This window comes from Mustela lutreola, chromosome 5 (assembly GCF_030435805.1).
Source record: "Mustela lutreola isolate mMusLut2 chromosome 5, mMusLut2.pri, whole genome shotgun sequence".
NCBI lineage: Eukaryota > Metazoa > Chordata > Mammalia > Carnivora > Mustelidae > Mustela > Mustela lutreola.
This window is the reverse complement of record NC_081294.1, coordinates 5,820,674-5,835,619: the sequence shown is the minus strand read 5'-3', so window position 1 is coordinate 5,835,619 and position 14,946 is coordinate 5,820,674. Positions and strand designations below refer to the sequence as shown.

Here is a 14,946-nt window from a genome sequence, read left to right as displayed (position 1 = left end):
TTAATGGGAAATTGGAACTGAACTCTCGAATAAAGTCAGGAGCCATAAACCACTGTCCTACCAGGAAACAGGAAACATAAAAACTCTGTCTAGCAGTCTGATAATTTTCAGGGACGTCGACTAACTAGAGTGATGAGTGGAAGCAGAGTCATCCTGAAATGATATCCCCAATCTTGCTCTGTGTTAAGATGTTAGTCAAATTCACAAGACCTGTTTAGTGAAGGGACCTTGACCTTGATCCGAATTTAATAAAATACTTTGACTTGAACTGATGAACCCCAGAGACAGAGAGACACTGAAAAACATATCACAGTAACGCCTTCATAACTCAGAGTATGTGGAATTTCCATGGACCCAAGCCTTTGATGCCAGTGAGCTCACAGTTAAATGACCCAAAGAGACGTGCCACCATGAGTCAGCACAGAGACCGCACAGCAGAATTCATTCATTTATACACCATCATAACAGAATGAAACGAGTGCTGTATTCATATAATATACTTATTCAATTTCATACGATGTGTTTATTATGCTAATAAAGGAAAATTAAAAATGGAATCCTTAGGTAAAATATGGAATTATAAAAAATTCATATTTTCAAGAGACCCTAACAGCCATCTTAGATATAAATAATCACTGAAATTATACACTCAGTGTGCATGAGGGATTCACCAGAATGAATGCAGTGCAGGGAAATAAAGACATGTAAACTCTGAGGAAATAGTATAAGACTTGGAACCCAGAATGAACAGCACAATATTCAACTGGTAAGATTTCAAGGAGGAAAAAGTAAAGATAGAAGGAATATATAAGGTGGTAATGCCAGAAAACTGCCAAAATGTGAATTTTCAGATGGAAAATCACACCCCGGCTATTAGGTGAAGAAGAACAAATGCGCGTGCGCAGAGGGACGGCCTGAGACCCGGGGGCGCCGGAGACACTGGCTGGGTGAAAGGGGACACGATGGCATTGATAGAAGACCTTTCACCAGCAGCAACAGATGATGACATGGGCAGGATATCATCATCATAATACGAAGGAAAAACAGTAGTAACCTAGGGTTTTATATTCAGTTAAACTACTATTCAAGAGCCAATGTGAAATAAGGCAGATAAAAATATTTCAACATAAAGGAAAAAACAGGAGCTCCTGCTACTCATAGACCCTCAGTGAAGGAACTAATAAATGACAGATATCAGAAAGAAGGGAAATAAACTTGAATGAATAGTTTTTTTTTTTTTTTTTTTAAAGAGGGTGGGGGTTTTGGAGGGGAGGGGCTAGGGGATGGGTGAGCCTGGTGGTGGGTATTCAGGAGGGCAGGGATTGCACGGAGCGCTGGGTGTGGTGCATAAACAATGAATCGTGGAACACTGAGAAACTGAAATAAGAGATGGTGAAATAAGTAAGGGGGTTAAGAGTATTCTGGAAGAGCACCGAGAAATGCCTAGAACTGCTGAACACCTGAAACTCACATGACACTGTATTAATTATGCTTCAATAAAAAAGGCACTAATAAACAAATTGGTAAAGAACAAGAGTAAATCTAATAAATACTATGATTACCATCTGCAACAGAAGTTCTAAGAAAAATTATATAGAAGATATCATGATCAACTTCAGAATATCTTAATACTATATATATTGAGTTATTACATACATCGTTATATGAGCACATACACTTTATATATGTGTGCTATATACAGGACTGTAAGTGTGTCTATAAAGAGAGAGAGAGAGAGAGAGAGAGCATGCATGCATGCACACGAGGAGGAGAGAGAAAGAGCAATCCCAACTAGCAGAGGAAAAGAAAAGAATACAGAATACTGGATCAATCCTTCTGAAGTTAGAAAGTGGAAGGTGTGCCAGGAAAAGCCAAGTAATTGAAAAGAGGGAAAAGTGAGTCTCTACATCAGAAACAAAATCAAACACATTAATCTATCAAATTAATCTATCAGAAAACACATCAGATTGAATTAAAAAATAAGCATAGATGATGTTTAGAGGAGGTATGCCCAAACAATAATGGCTTCAGAACCCAGGAACAGATCTATAGGAAGGTAGCACCAGATTAAATTCGTACCATCTGGATTGCGCACACACACGTTTATCATCTCATGCTCTGTATGCTGCAGTATCTCTGAAATACTTTGCAAGAAGAATTGTTTACAAAGGAAAAGAAAGATGAGGACATTAGCATGGAAAGGAGGAACGAAGAGGACATTATAATATGACATAATACAATGTCGACGTAATAGGAAGCAGGCATAGGAGGTTCTGGTCTCAACTCTTTCCTTCAGAAGTGTCCGCAGACCTATTCTGATCTCTGCCAAAGCCGGCACAAAGAGGGAAAGCAACCAGCACAGGTTTCACCACGCTGATGCTCAAAATCAACTTGTTGCTCAAGAGAAACATACTAGGAATTGGTGACGATGCCTGAGAGAAGGAGCTTGGATGAGTCGTCTTCAAGGTACAACACACAAAAGAGAGATGAAATAAAAGACAGGGGTGCCTGGGTGACTCATGGGTTAAAGCCTCTGCCTTCGGCTCAGGTCATGATCTCAGGGTCCTGGGATCGAGCCCCACATCAGGCTCTGCTCAGCAGAGAGCCTACTTCCTCCTCTCTCTGCCTATTTGTGATCTGTGTCATAGAAATAAATAAAATCTTAAAAAAAAGAAAAGAAAAGACAGAGATATCTCCTCGATGTTTTCTGAAGAGTGTGATCCCATGAATTATTTGTCTTGGTCCCTGGAAATTTTTGGCTTCTTTAGCATCACCTTTGAAAACGTCCTAGTAGTGCAATTATTGGATCCTATGGTAATTCTATTTTTAATTTCTTAAGGAACCTCCCTACTGTTTTCCACAGTGGCGGCAACATATTGTAGTCCCACCAAGAGTGCATGAAGGTTGAAAAGAAAAGAAAACAAAACAAAAACACCAATTTGAAAGGAAATACACACTGCATGTTTACTATAGCATTGTTACAAAAGCCAAGATACGGAAGTGGCCCAAATGTCTACAGTAAATGACTGGATAAGGTATACGTAACAATGGAGTATTACTCAGCCATAAAAAAACAACGAAATCTTGTCATTTGTGACGACATGGATGGACCTAGGGGCTAATTTAAAAAACTCAGAGAAAAACAAATGGCATATGACTTTACTCCTACGTAGAATTTAAGAAACAAGACAAAGAAAGAAAAAGGAGACAAACAAGAAACCAGGCTCTTCAAACAGAGAATGGTGGTTGCCAAGGGGATGCAGGCGGACGGATGGGGAACGAGATAACGGGACTGAGAGCTCACTTATGGTCATGAGCCCTGAGTGACGTGCAGAACGGCCGAATCAGTATGACGCACACCTGAAACTGACAGAACACAGTGTAGCGATTATACGCGAATTAAAATAAATAAAATACATAGCATAAAAAGGAATTATTTTGCTTAGTAATAAAATGGATGGTTTGAGAAAGAAAATCCTAGTCTTTCCTCTCTTCCAGTTCCTTCTAATGGGTGATAATCCCAGTCTTAATTATGATGTGGGAAACATGAAGATGTTCATTCAATAGGAAGATGCAGAAAAATCAGTGAATTTATCACCGGAGAGTAATGATAAGGGCGCACTTCCCTTGGGAATCGATTCCCTCATGAGACTTCTCTAGCGGCCTCCGGCTCTCCCTCAGTAAGCTTTGTGTAGGGTTCAGCTGCTCATCTCTTCTACCAAGGGGCACAGGCCTGGAACTCTGAAGGCGTCTAATCCGTTACCTTTCCTCGGGGTGTAAAACAGATACTTTGCTATGGAGAAATTCCATTGACGATTTTGTAAGTCTAGAAGGAGAACTCCTCTGGCCCAGGTGTTTCAGTGCAAATTTACCAGGGGGAAGAGGAAGTTCACTGGGAACCTCCTCTAAAAGGGGACAGAGAGCTTGGGAGTGAACATGTGTGAGTTATACTGCGACGTGTGACTTCTACAAATGCCTTTGTGCTGCTTCTCGCTCAGAAGAACGTCTTTCGGAGCGTGGAGGGGAAAGGCAGACCCTTTCTCTCTAGTTGGCTCAGTATCTGCATGAGACAAAATGCAGCCCAGCCTCGGCAATTCCAGCTGTGGCCAGGTGCTGCTGAAGTTAAATGCGAACACACAGCCGGATCCTGCTAGCTTGAAAATGGCTGCTTTGGCCTTCACAGAGCGTTGATAAACGCAAAGAAGATTTGTCTTGCGAGTTTCTTTCTACATCCCCAATTACAGAAAAAAGACAAAAGTTTCGTTTTCTTCTTTTCTCTTAGACTACAGAATGAGAAAGAAGCCATTACTTTAAGCAAAGTCGGTTGACTTCGATGGCGTTCCTGAAGAAGGTACGAGAGAAAGGCAAGCTAGCAACCCCAGAGTGACTGGATTTTCACCCAGAGATGGCAGGAGGAGTCCACCCCAAAGTGTGCAAGTGTGCACACTAAGCGTCCCCCTTCTGGATCCGGGTGAGCTGTGCAGTGACCGCTTCTAGCCAGAAAGGTGGCAGGTGTGCGCCACTTCTCAGGGAGAAGTTGGAGTCAGAGGGATGGCTGCGTATGGAAAACCCAGAGCAGGTTTTGTCCTTTCTTTTCCTAAATTTTATTTTATTATGTTATGTTAGTGACTACATAGTACTTCATTAGTTTGTGATGTAGGACAATGGGTTAGCCCGGTAACAGGTATTAAGCAGGGCACGTTTTGCAGTGAGCGCTGGCTGTTATACACAGAAGGAACCGTGGAACACTACATCCGAAACTAATGAAGGGGTTCATCTGGGTGGCTCAATAGGTTAAACAACTGCCTTCAACTTGGGTCATGATCCCAGGGTCCTGGGTGTGAGCCCCATGTGGGGCTCCCAGCTCAGCGGGAAGACTGCTTCTCCCTCTACCTGCCATTCCCCTGCTTGTGCTTGTGCTGTCTCTCTCTGTCAAATAAATAAATAAATTCTTAAAAAAAACCACAACTAATGAAGGTTTTGTCTTTTCAATACACAATAACATTACCTGCTTATTAGGAAAAAAGAAGTCCAGAGATTTTGCTCTTTTTGGGTAGCTTTTAAGCTGCATTTCTTCTACTGGGCACCAGAGTAATACAAAAATCAAGTAAGAAGATAACATTTTTTTCTTTTTAAAAGATTATTTATTTATTTATTTGACAGACAGAGATCACAAGTAGGCAGAGAGGCAGGCAGAGTGAGAGGAAGGGAAGCAGGCTCCCTGCCGAGCAGAGAGCCCGATGTGGGGCTCGATCCCAGGACCCTGAGATCATGACCCGAGCCGAAGGCAGAGGCTTTAACCCACTGAGCCACCCAGGTGCCCCTAAATTTATTTTTTAAAAATCCCTATAAGGTGAATCAATACATCCACATTGAGAATGCAATATTATTGTAACCAAGCATGAACGCGGGAGCCACTTAACTTCACAGATACAAAGTGAACTGGCCCTCCCCTGTGATCCGACCCTTCTGTTTGTTAATCTGCATTCTCTCCCACCCTTCAGTATATCTGGGCTCCCGCAGCGCGATGCATGGGGCACGTCCCACTGGGAACCGTAGGTACTTACTTCGGTAATACTAGGATCTGCACAATGAAGATGCAGAAGAAAATGAGACACGCGCAGGTCACGTAGTACTTAAACGCTGGCAGGGCGGTGGCTCGGTACTGAGGGGACAAGAAGGAAACCGTGAGTGCTGCTCTCCAAGGGGGGCGCCGAAACAGCCAGCCGGCAGCCTGCCGCCACCTGCTGCACGCGTCACAGTTGTAAGAGGCCAATGTGGCACAAAACAAGCTAGACGATGGCTGCCCATCTCCAGCAATGAGCGTTTCCTCCTTCCAAAGAGCTATGGAAGAATTTCTTCCCAAAACCACAATTTTTAAGAGGCCAACTGTTCCGAAACCCATTTCAAGTCCACTGGATCACTCCGGCAAGGAGAGAGAGCACCGGACCAGAGGGACGAGGGAGTGAAGGGACCGTCCCAGCATGGTCCCTGCCTGTGCCCCTGGCCCCTTCTGGGTCTGAGGTCCACAGCCACGCGGGGATAGCAGATGGTTAATTAGTTTACTTCTGAAGAGTATTTTGGAAATGCAATTTCCTAATTTTATTGATTTATTTTAGTCTTTTCTGTTATTATTCATCTCAATGCTACTTGGAGGTAGCAAGGAAATTTGGAAGACGGAGAAGGCCAGCGGCTTTGTTCCAGGTCTCTGATGGTTCTGTGGGCTTGTCTGGACCTGCTGGTGGTCACCGCAAGAGCACGCTGGGGACAGGTGGACAGAAAGCGAGCTTAAATCCCAAAGCTGTCTAAAATTTGCCTCAAAGTTGGCCCTAAAAATATGTAATACCAGGAGACTGTCAGCAAAAGGTGCATTTTAAAATGATCACCTTCTGTTTACTTGAATATTTTTTTGGTGAATTTTGAGGCTCGATGGCCAGGATAACGTGCGTGCTGGTGAAGAAGCTACGTTTACGAAACTGTAGAAACGCGATTCTGCTCTGTATGTTCCACTGCACTCTTATCTTTTACCTTCTTCTGAGCTTTCTGTCAAGGTATGAATTGGAATTTCCTTGCGGTATTAATAAAGGAAATGGATTTCTATCAAGCAGGAATCATTTCACATTTAAACAGTAAGTAACCCTCAGTATCTGTTAAAGTTATTTGAAGATAAACTGATCAATAGTAACGATGAGTTATGTCAGACGTCCACTCAGTAAACTGCTGTATTCAGCATCTTGACGTAGAGGTAGACCGCTGATCTCACTGACGGCTAACACACAAGACGGTCTGGGTACAGCTATGAGATTCAGCCTGCGTGGAGTCTGGGCATTCTACTCAGTATCCGTGAAATAATGAATTTTCTTAAGAGCATTTTAAAACCAGTGCTGCAACTTCTGCCATTAATATAGTAGCTTTTGTTCAAACTAAGCCTGTAATTATAGAGTTGGATGATAAAAAATTATCTCTGCCTCATTCCTTTTTCTAGATCCACACACACACAAAGGCAAATACAATAAAACTGACCTAGAAGAGTGGTTGCTTTTTGGGCAATAAACACTTAATTCATTTTAGCAAATCCACGTTCAGCATGTCGAGCCTGATGTCTGCTTCTTCGTGTGCCCTTGCCAGACCTCTTACTTCACAAGTGTGCAAGTGTTTGTGTGCAATAAACACTTAGAAGTTTGGGGTTTCCAATCCTCCAAAACACATGCTGAATGTAACTCCTACCTTTGTTAAAAAATTAAAGTGATTTAATTTTGCAGTAACAAACTGCAACTTTATCCCTTTTTTCTTGATTTCTTGAAGGATTTTATTTTCTTTCAAAAACTTTTTGTAAGAAAACAGGTCATGGAGAGAAACGGTTATGAGCTCCCGTCCCCTCCCCCTAGCCCCAGATCTCAGAGCTGCTGCAAATACCATTCCCACCAGGAGTGTCGAGCATGGTGACAGGCCAGCCAGATACTCAGGTTTTTAAAAACTTGTACTTCAGAAAAAAAGATTGAGGGGAAAAAAGTAGCTTACTTCTTTCTCTAGTATTTTATTGTAGAACAGGAGCGAGATCCTCTGAATGTCTTCAGACTTCAGCCACTGCCTGGAAATAAAAAAAGACAGACATCATAAAACCAAACTTCCAACCAATAATCTGAAACTTCAAAAAAAAAATCACATGCATTCTTCTTTCTTTAGTATAAATCACCCAAAATTGAAGATTCAAAAAAAAATGCTTAATACCAAATTACTAAGTATGCAGTCTAGGACTAAAATAGGATGTATACATATAATATTGGTATTCACATGTGGCCCTCCTTGGGAAATTAGCTATTACAAACCAGTTGGGATATCAAATTGACTCTTCAAATTAAATAACAAGGGAAATAAATCATCAAAAGGATTCAGGTTCAGCAGTAAATTTAGTTCCAGATATTTTACCAAAATCAACATGGTAGGTTTATCCCCTGAAAAATATGGTTCATAGAGAAGCATCATTTTTCTTAGCTTATAGCAAGCAATACATCAGAGCATCAAAACCATTTAGAGTGTCCTCCAAGTTCTGGGAGAGAAGATCCTGCTTCTTGCACACTTACTGAAAATATTTCTATTGTCATGCCTTGCATTTCTTTAAGATAAAAAAATTTGCTTGAATGCATTTTCAAAAATGAATAAAAATATCAACACAATAAACAATCAGTTCAGACCACTAATGTAGTATGTTGATGCAAACATAAACACTTGGGTGTAATACAAACATTCCCTCAGTTGTTTGAAAGTAAAAAAAAGTAAATAAAAATGACATGGAAGTATGTATCCTTACACACTGACTGGCTTTGAGAAATTGGTTTTAAAAAGGCGGCTGAAATAAAGAGCTTAAGGATAGAACTTTGCTCTAGAACGTTGTACACACTCACAAGTGGAACGGTGACACCTGATGTAAGCCCCAGCCAGCTGGGCAGGTGATGCCTGGAACAGTCCCATACCCAGTAACAAAGTACATGCACGTTTGATGACATAAAGATGAGTGAAATGGGAAGATACACACTCTTTTAAGTTCATGAGTATAAAAGCTTCTGCAGAGCAAAGGGAACAGGCAATAAAACAAAGGAGCAACCCACAGAATGGGAGAAGATATTCGCAAATGACACTATAGACAAAGAGGTGATATCCAAGATTTATAAATAACTTCTCAAACTCCACCCAAAAAACAGAGAATCATGTCAAAAAATGGGCAGAACACATGAATAGACACTTCTCCAGTGAAGACATACAACTGGCTAACAGAGATATGAGAAAGTGTTCATCATCTTTAGCTATCAGGGAAATTAAAATCAAAACCACATTGGGATACCTCCTTGCACCAGTTAGAATGGTCAAAATTAACAGGACAGGAAACAAGTGTTGGAGAGGATGTGAAGAAAGGGGAACGCTCTTAAGCTGTTGGTGGGAATGCAAGTTGGTGCAGCCACTTTGGAAAACAGTGTGGAGATTCCTTAAGAAATTAAAAATAGAGCTTCTCTATGACCCTGCAATTGCACTACTGGGTATTTACCCCAAAGATACAGAAGTAATGAAAAGAAGGGCCATCTGTACCCCAATGTTCATAGCAGCTATGTCCACAATAGCCAAATTGTGGAATGAGCTGAGATATCCTTCAACAGATGAATGAATGGATAGAGAAGATATGGTCCATGTACACAATGGAATATTACTCTGCCATCAGAAAGGATGAATCCCCAACTTTTGTATCAACATGGACGGGACTGGAGGAGATTCTGCTGTAAGAAATAAATCAAGGAGAGGGAGTCAATTATCATATGGTTTCACTTACTTGTGGAGAATAAGGAATAACACGGAGGACATTAGGAGAAGGAAAGGAAAAGCGAAGGGGGGTTATGGAAGGGGGAGATGAACCGTGAGAGACTCTGGGCTCTGAGAAACAAACAGAGGGTTTCGGAGGGGAGGGGGGTAGGGGGATGGGTGACCCAGGTGGTGGGTGTTAAGAAGGGTACGGATCGCATGGAGCACTGGGTGTGGTGCCTAAACAATGAATCTTGGAACACTGCATCAAAAACTAATGGTGTATTTTATGGTGACTAACACAACACAATAAAAATTTTAAAATAAAGGAGAATAGGGAAAAACTAAAATCTGTGTATTAAAAAAATCTGGAAATAAATACCAACAAAATATATTATCACCTGGTTTGGGTCATTACACTGGGGAATCTACATTTCTAGTTTCCTACTTTTCTTACATACTTCTATAATAAAAAATAACCTGAGTTATATATGTGTATGCATTAGATATGTGTATATAAACGCATATATCTGCAAGTGCATATAACCATATATCTACATCTATTTCTTTTTGTAAAGGTTTTATTTATTTGACATAAAGAGAGAGAGGGAGAAGCAGAGGGAGAAGGAGAAAGTCTCTCCTCTGAGCAGGGAGACCCATGCCGGGACTCGATCCCAGGACCCCAGAATCCTGACCTGAGCAGAAGGCAGATGCTTAACCGACTGAGCCACCCAGGTGCCCCTAGCTACATCTATTTCTATACCTATACATAAATATACAGGGAGAATGAATACACACACACACACACTATAGTATATATATATATATATATATATATATATATATATATATATATGTATATATACATATATATATTAGGATGTGAGACAAAATTGTTTTATATAGATTTCTAAAAAATGTTGTATCTGTTCAAACACTTATCAGTTCACATGAATTTCTTAATGTGGTACTTTTCCTACTCACTGGTGTCTATGGATCTTGACCGCATGAGGTTTATTTGGGGGATAAGGATTTGAAGATGCAGGAAAGACGGCCAAGTCAACCATTACACCTGACCTTGTAATGGGCAAGTACAGCCAAACCTACTGATATGGATCAGGGTGTGATGCTTCTCATCACGGCTGATGAAAAGTTAATGCAAGATTAATACAGCACATTTGAGAGGGGCTCCTCCAGGTCTACCTGGACAGCCCCAGGCCCAGAACCTCACACAGAGCAGGCACCGTAATGGGCTGGGCTATCGCACCCGACAGACAGTGCACTTTCAACAGAGGCACAGAAGTCAATAATGTGTTCTAGAATGAAGGCCATTTAAAGTGAGAGCTATAAAAATACTTTTTGGTTCAAGATTATAAATAAGCTTTAGGTATCAGGGACGTAAAGTTATCTTGGTATTTCTTACTACTGTACCAGCTGCAGAAATGTGGTATTTTCCTGTTTGATGAAACTGGAAAAATCAGTTTGGTGAATAGCAAAAAGAGCAGAAAATAAAATCCTAGATAAATTTTAACCATATTCATTTTCAGAACTGTGTACTTGTTATGAATATTAAACTATGAATAATATACACAGGTAACTAATTCAAAACAGGTTTTTTTCCCCTTTATCAAGAAAGAAAAATCTAATTTCAAAATGCCCCTGGGTAATCTACGATTGGAAATAAACTAAGAGTGAAATTTATGAAGTAGAAGTAAAAGCATCTCCACGTCAATCAGCAGAGCCCTGTGCCTGGTTGGGTCCCCGTCAGGGACCTGTGTCCTGCCGGGAGACAGGAAGTGCTGGAGACCCGGCCTCACTTCCCGGGGTCCGCAACACTTAACACTGAGCTTCCTCAGCCAGGAGCACCGGGTTCTTCTGACCTTTTCCTCAGAAGGAACGAGAGTATCTTCTCCCCACAGGCTTCACCATCCATAGTTTCTCAAAGATGGATCAATCCCTTTCACTGATTTGCAGGAAGCTCAGACATTTATAAACTGGATTTGGATATTTGGAAAAGGAAAGATTAGCGGGGGTTGATCGGGACAAATATTTTTGAGAACTGGGACTCCAGAGAGGCAAGAAGTGAAGAGGAAGGAAGGTACGGGAGGGAATGTGTGTTACTTATGGCGCCCTGACGTCAGTCTTGACCCACACGGCAATGGGATGAGGAAAATCAACCCCACCCCGGCACTACACAACGAGTGATCCTCTACTGATTTGCCCCAAGTTGGTTTTTGTTTGTTTGTTTTTTGTTTTTTTAAATGCGAGGCCCAGGTCAAAGGAAATTCTAAATGAGATCCTGACTTGCGAGAGGGAATCAGTACCCCCACCTCCTCATCCACAATTATTCTGGAATGGACGAATGTAGGTTCTTACAGCAAAGAGGACACTAAAATAGAAAGGAAGTCACTTTCCTACTGTTACAGACTGAAGGTCCGTATCCCCCCAATTTGTATGTTGAAGGCCTACCTGCCAGTGGGACTATGTCTGGAGATGGGGCCTCTATGGGGACAATCAGGGTTAAATGGGGCCGAAGGGTGGGGCCCTATGGGAAGAGATGAATGTCCTTATGACAAGAGGCACCAGAAGCCCAGCCTCAAGCAAGGGCCCTACGAACACAGCAGGAAGGCTTCTGTGAGTCACGGAGAGGGTCTTCAGCACCCCACCATGCTGGTACGCTGATCTTGGGCCTCCAGCCCCCAGAACTGTGAGAGGGAAAGGTCTGTAGTTCAGCCCCCGGTCTGTGGTCTTCTGCTACGGAGGCCCCAGCAAATGAGTGCACCTGTCTGAGCAGTACGCAACCTGAACACTTCGGTGGCCTTGATGGTGCGCTCAGGCCCTGGGACCTTGGGGAAAGGTAGTATTCGTGGGCGCGTGGATTCTCTGTGTGAAAGACCCACCCTTGCTCAGCCCTGGGGTCTGAGATCCTCCAGTCCGTCTGTCCTGCCCTTGGGCATTTGCTCTGTCCATCAAACATACTGAATCTTGGGGTGCCTGATCTTCTCACCTCGCCAACCTGGGCTAAGTCTGAATCTGGGGCACCTTGCCCTGAGCACTGTGTGGTGATTTCTCCTCTCTCTCCTGGGGCTTTGAGAGGTGACATTGTGCTGTGTCTTGGATGCCAAGCCCACACTGCCCCTGCTCACAAAATGCCCGTGAGGGGAGCAGATGAACGCAGACCGGAAAATCCACACCTGAAACACCATTTCCTGTCTGTCGCAGGACACAACGGAATGGTGCATCAAGCCTGGAGCCCCCATGGTCTCCCCCAGATGAAATTCAAAGATCAGAAGGACATCAGATGTGGGAACAAGAGAGGTAATGATTTGGGCCGAACAGAATAGGACCGAAGCTCATTAGGGAAGCACGCCAACTAGCTTCCGTTTCAATAACTTGCCTTCTGACGTCTGAGTACAGCACGACATCGCTCCCGGTTTCATTTCTGAAACGTGTTGGGAAAATGGCAACCTAAGCGGTTACACCAGCATTAAACATTACCTTAAAATAAAGCGACACAGAAGGACAAAGGTGTTCACACAACACACATTTGAGTACAGAATGATCCAGCACACACAGAATCTGAAAGCCGCCTCCGCCAAAATAAAGCCAAGCCAATGATTAAGTTTTCTAAGAACTACTTTGGTAGGAACACTCTAAAAGGTGGACATAAAGGTCTTTGAAGCAGGTAGAGGTCCTACAGGAAGGCGTGCTGAGTCTGACTTCATGCACGGGCTTTCTATTATTAACATAATTACTGTAATCTGCTAACTTCGTCAGGAACAAGGTGTTGCCTTTCTTCTGATGCTGTGTCTTCCTCTGGGGGGTCCCAAGTAGGAGGTGTGCTTTCCTCCGGCTGAGTGAACATACCCTGCCACCCATCCACATGCCCTCAGACATCCCCCTAGGTTTTGGCTGCCAGCCAACTCCAGGTAAGCAGGTTTCTTGGGTTGTGATGTGTTGAGGTTTCCAGTGGGGCAGAGCGGAGGTTGATTTTCATATTGCTTTTAGGGCCCAGCAAAGCAGAGCATTTCTCTGGGCGCTGCTGGTGTGTCCTGCACCATGACAGGTGGAAGGCCTTCTCTACTTGGGGCATGCAAAGGGGCTCAGAGAGGTGTTGCTTCAACCTGCCAGCACATGTGAATTGCATTTCGGGCTCCGCCCAGACACTCGGTTGTGCACATATACAATCTCACACACACGCACCACATACACAAACCTACACTTGTGCGGTTCTTTCATCAGCCATGTAAGTAGTCCAAAATGGCTGCTTAGAAGGAACACTCTAGAAAAGGTACGTATTTTTCAAAGCTGTGTAACATCATTTTGGAAGCAGGGAGTTCAAGTGAAAATCATTCTTACTTTTCATGAGTCAACTTTCCTGATAAAAATCACATAGTCTGGTTTCCGTAGGATGGAAACTTTTTCATTAAGGCCTTTCTTTTGGACCTACTGATGTGTTCGCTACAATTTAAATTAACAAACCCTCACTGAGTGTCTAATGGCACCAGGCACCACACGGTCATCTATCTGCTGCCCTCCAGGAGCTCAGCCATGACACATGGACCTAAGGAGAATTCAAGGCCAGCGGATGTAGTCATTAAGTCCATCCAGGCTGTGAAAGTTAACACCTTGTTTAATTCCCCACCCCCAGCTCCACACCTCCTGGACCATTTAAGACCACAATAGCAATTCATAGACTGAAGAGACATTCACAGACTTCACGAGCTCATAGACTGAATGATATTTTGTCCCCCAAGGACTCTTTCTTCCTCCCGCTGCTGCCCTGAATTCAGATTCTAATGCTCGTAACCTTTCTTCAACAACCTAGAACCCAGGTGTGTCCATGTTCCCAGATTGTGCATGGGTAGAAGTGCATTTTGAATAGAGAGTGTCGCATATTAACAACTCAGATTTTCCCACGTGGCATTCTTACTGATCTTTAAAAAGTGTTACTTACTGAACATAGTTTGCTATGATTTTCTCCTCTGTGTTTATATCTCATGCTGTTTTTTTAGTAATCTACTTGGAGAGTATTTCTTAGGCAGGAATGAAACATTTTCTAATGACCAAAAGCCATTATTAAGGACAATTGCGGTGAATGGAGCGATGGCTTCCAAAAGCATGGCTTTGTCACAGCAAGTATCAGAGTTTGTGGTGAAATTCGTGGAAAATATGAGACGGTTTTCAAATAACAGGGTTTGAAATTAAAAAAAAAAGTATGATCATTTAAGATCATGAGGTACTCACTTTTGGGCATTAATCCCATCAATTGCTTGAATCATCCTTTCATTTAATTCTTCTTCAAATCTCTTCTTTTGGGACTTGGTTCTGTATGAAAAGGGAGACATTACGAGAGAGAAGGTGACTAAGGCAAATATGAAGTCTGTTTTTCTATGATGCCGAAACCCCCGTTCCATTCTGTCCACGGACAAAAAAAGCAGGAAGGAAGCGAGAGCCGAGACGCAGGCTTTCCTCCACTGACAACCAGCCTCTCTGGGGACTGAGCAAAGGGACTAGAGCTGGTGACGGGTACAGTGAAGTGTTGCCTCACAGTGTCGTCACTGAGACCGAAATGACACCTGGCGTTAAAAAGCAGCTGGAGATGTGTTCTCGGTGTTTGTGATAAAAGAACTTTGTGTCCGAAGAGATGCATTA

General features: G+C 42.7%; 1 protein-coding gene across 3 annotated transcripts in view; it reads right to left on the bottom strand.

Moving 5' to 3' along the window:
* The window catches only part of ADCY2 (adenylate cyclase 2), a 409,143-nt gene that overhangs the window by 89,196 nt on the left and 305,001 nt on the right, over positions 1 to 14,946 (bottom strand). For all 3 annotated transcript variants that reach the window (XR_009353703.1, XM_059173611.1, XM_059173610.1), the window contains exons 12-14: positions 14,539 to 14,619; positions 7,522 to 7,591; positions 5,568 to 5,665 (exon numbers count right to left, since the gene is read on the bottom strand). Coding sequence is in view for 2 of the 3 variants with exons in the window: in XM_059173611.1 (XP_059029594.1) it covers positions 5,568 to 5,665; positions 7,522 to 7,591; positions 14,539 to 14,619 (249 nt within the window). In the remaining variant the exon portion in view is untranslated. The remainder of the gene's footprint in view (positions 1 to 5,567; positions 5,666 to 7,521; positions 7,592 to 14,538; positions 14,620 to 14,946) is intronic.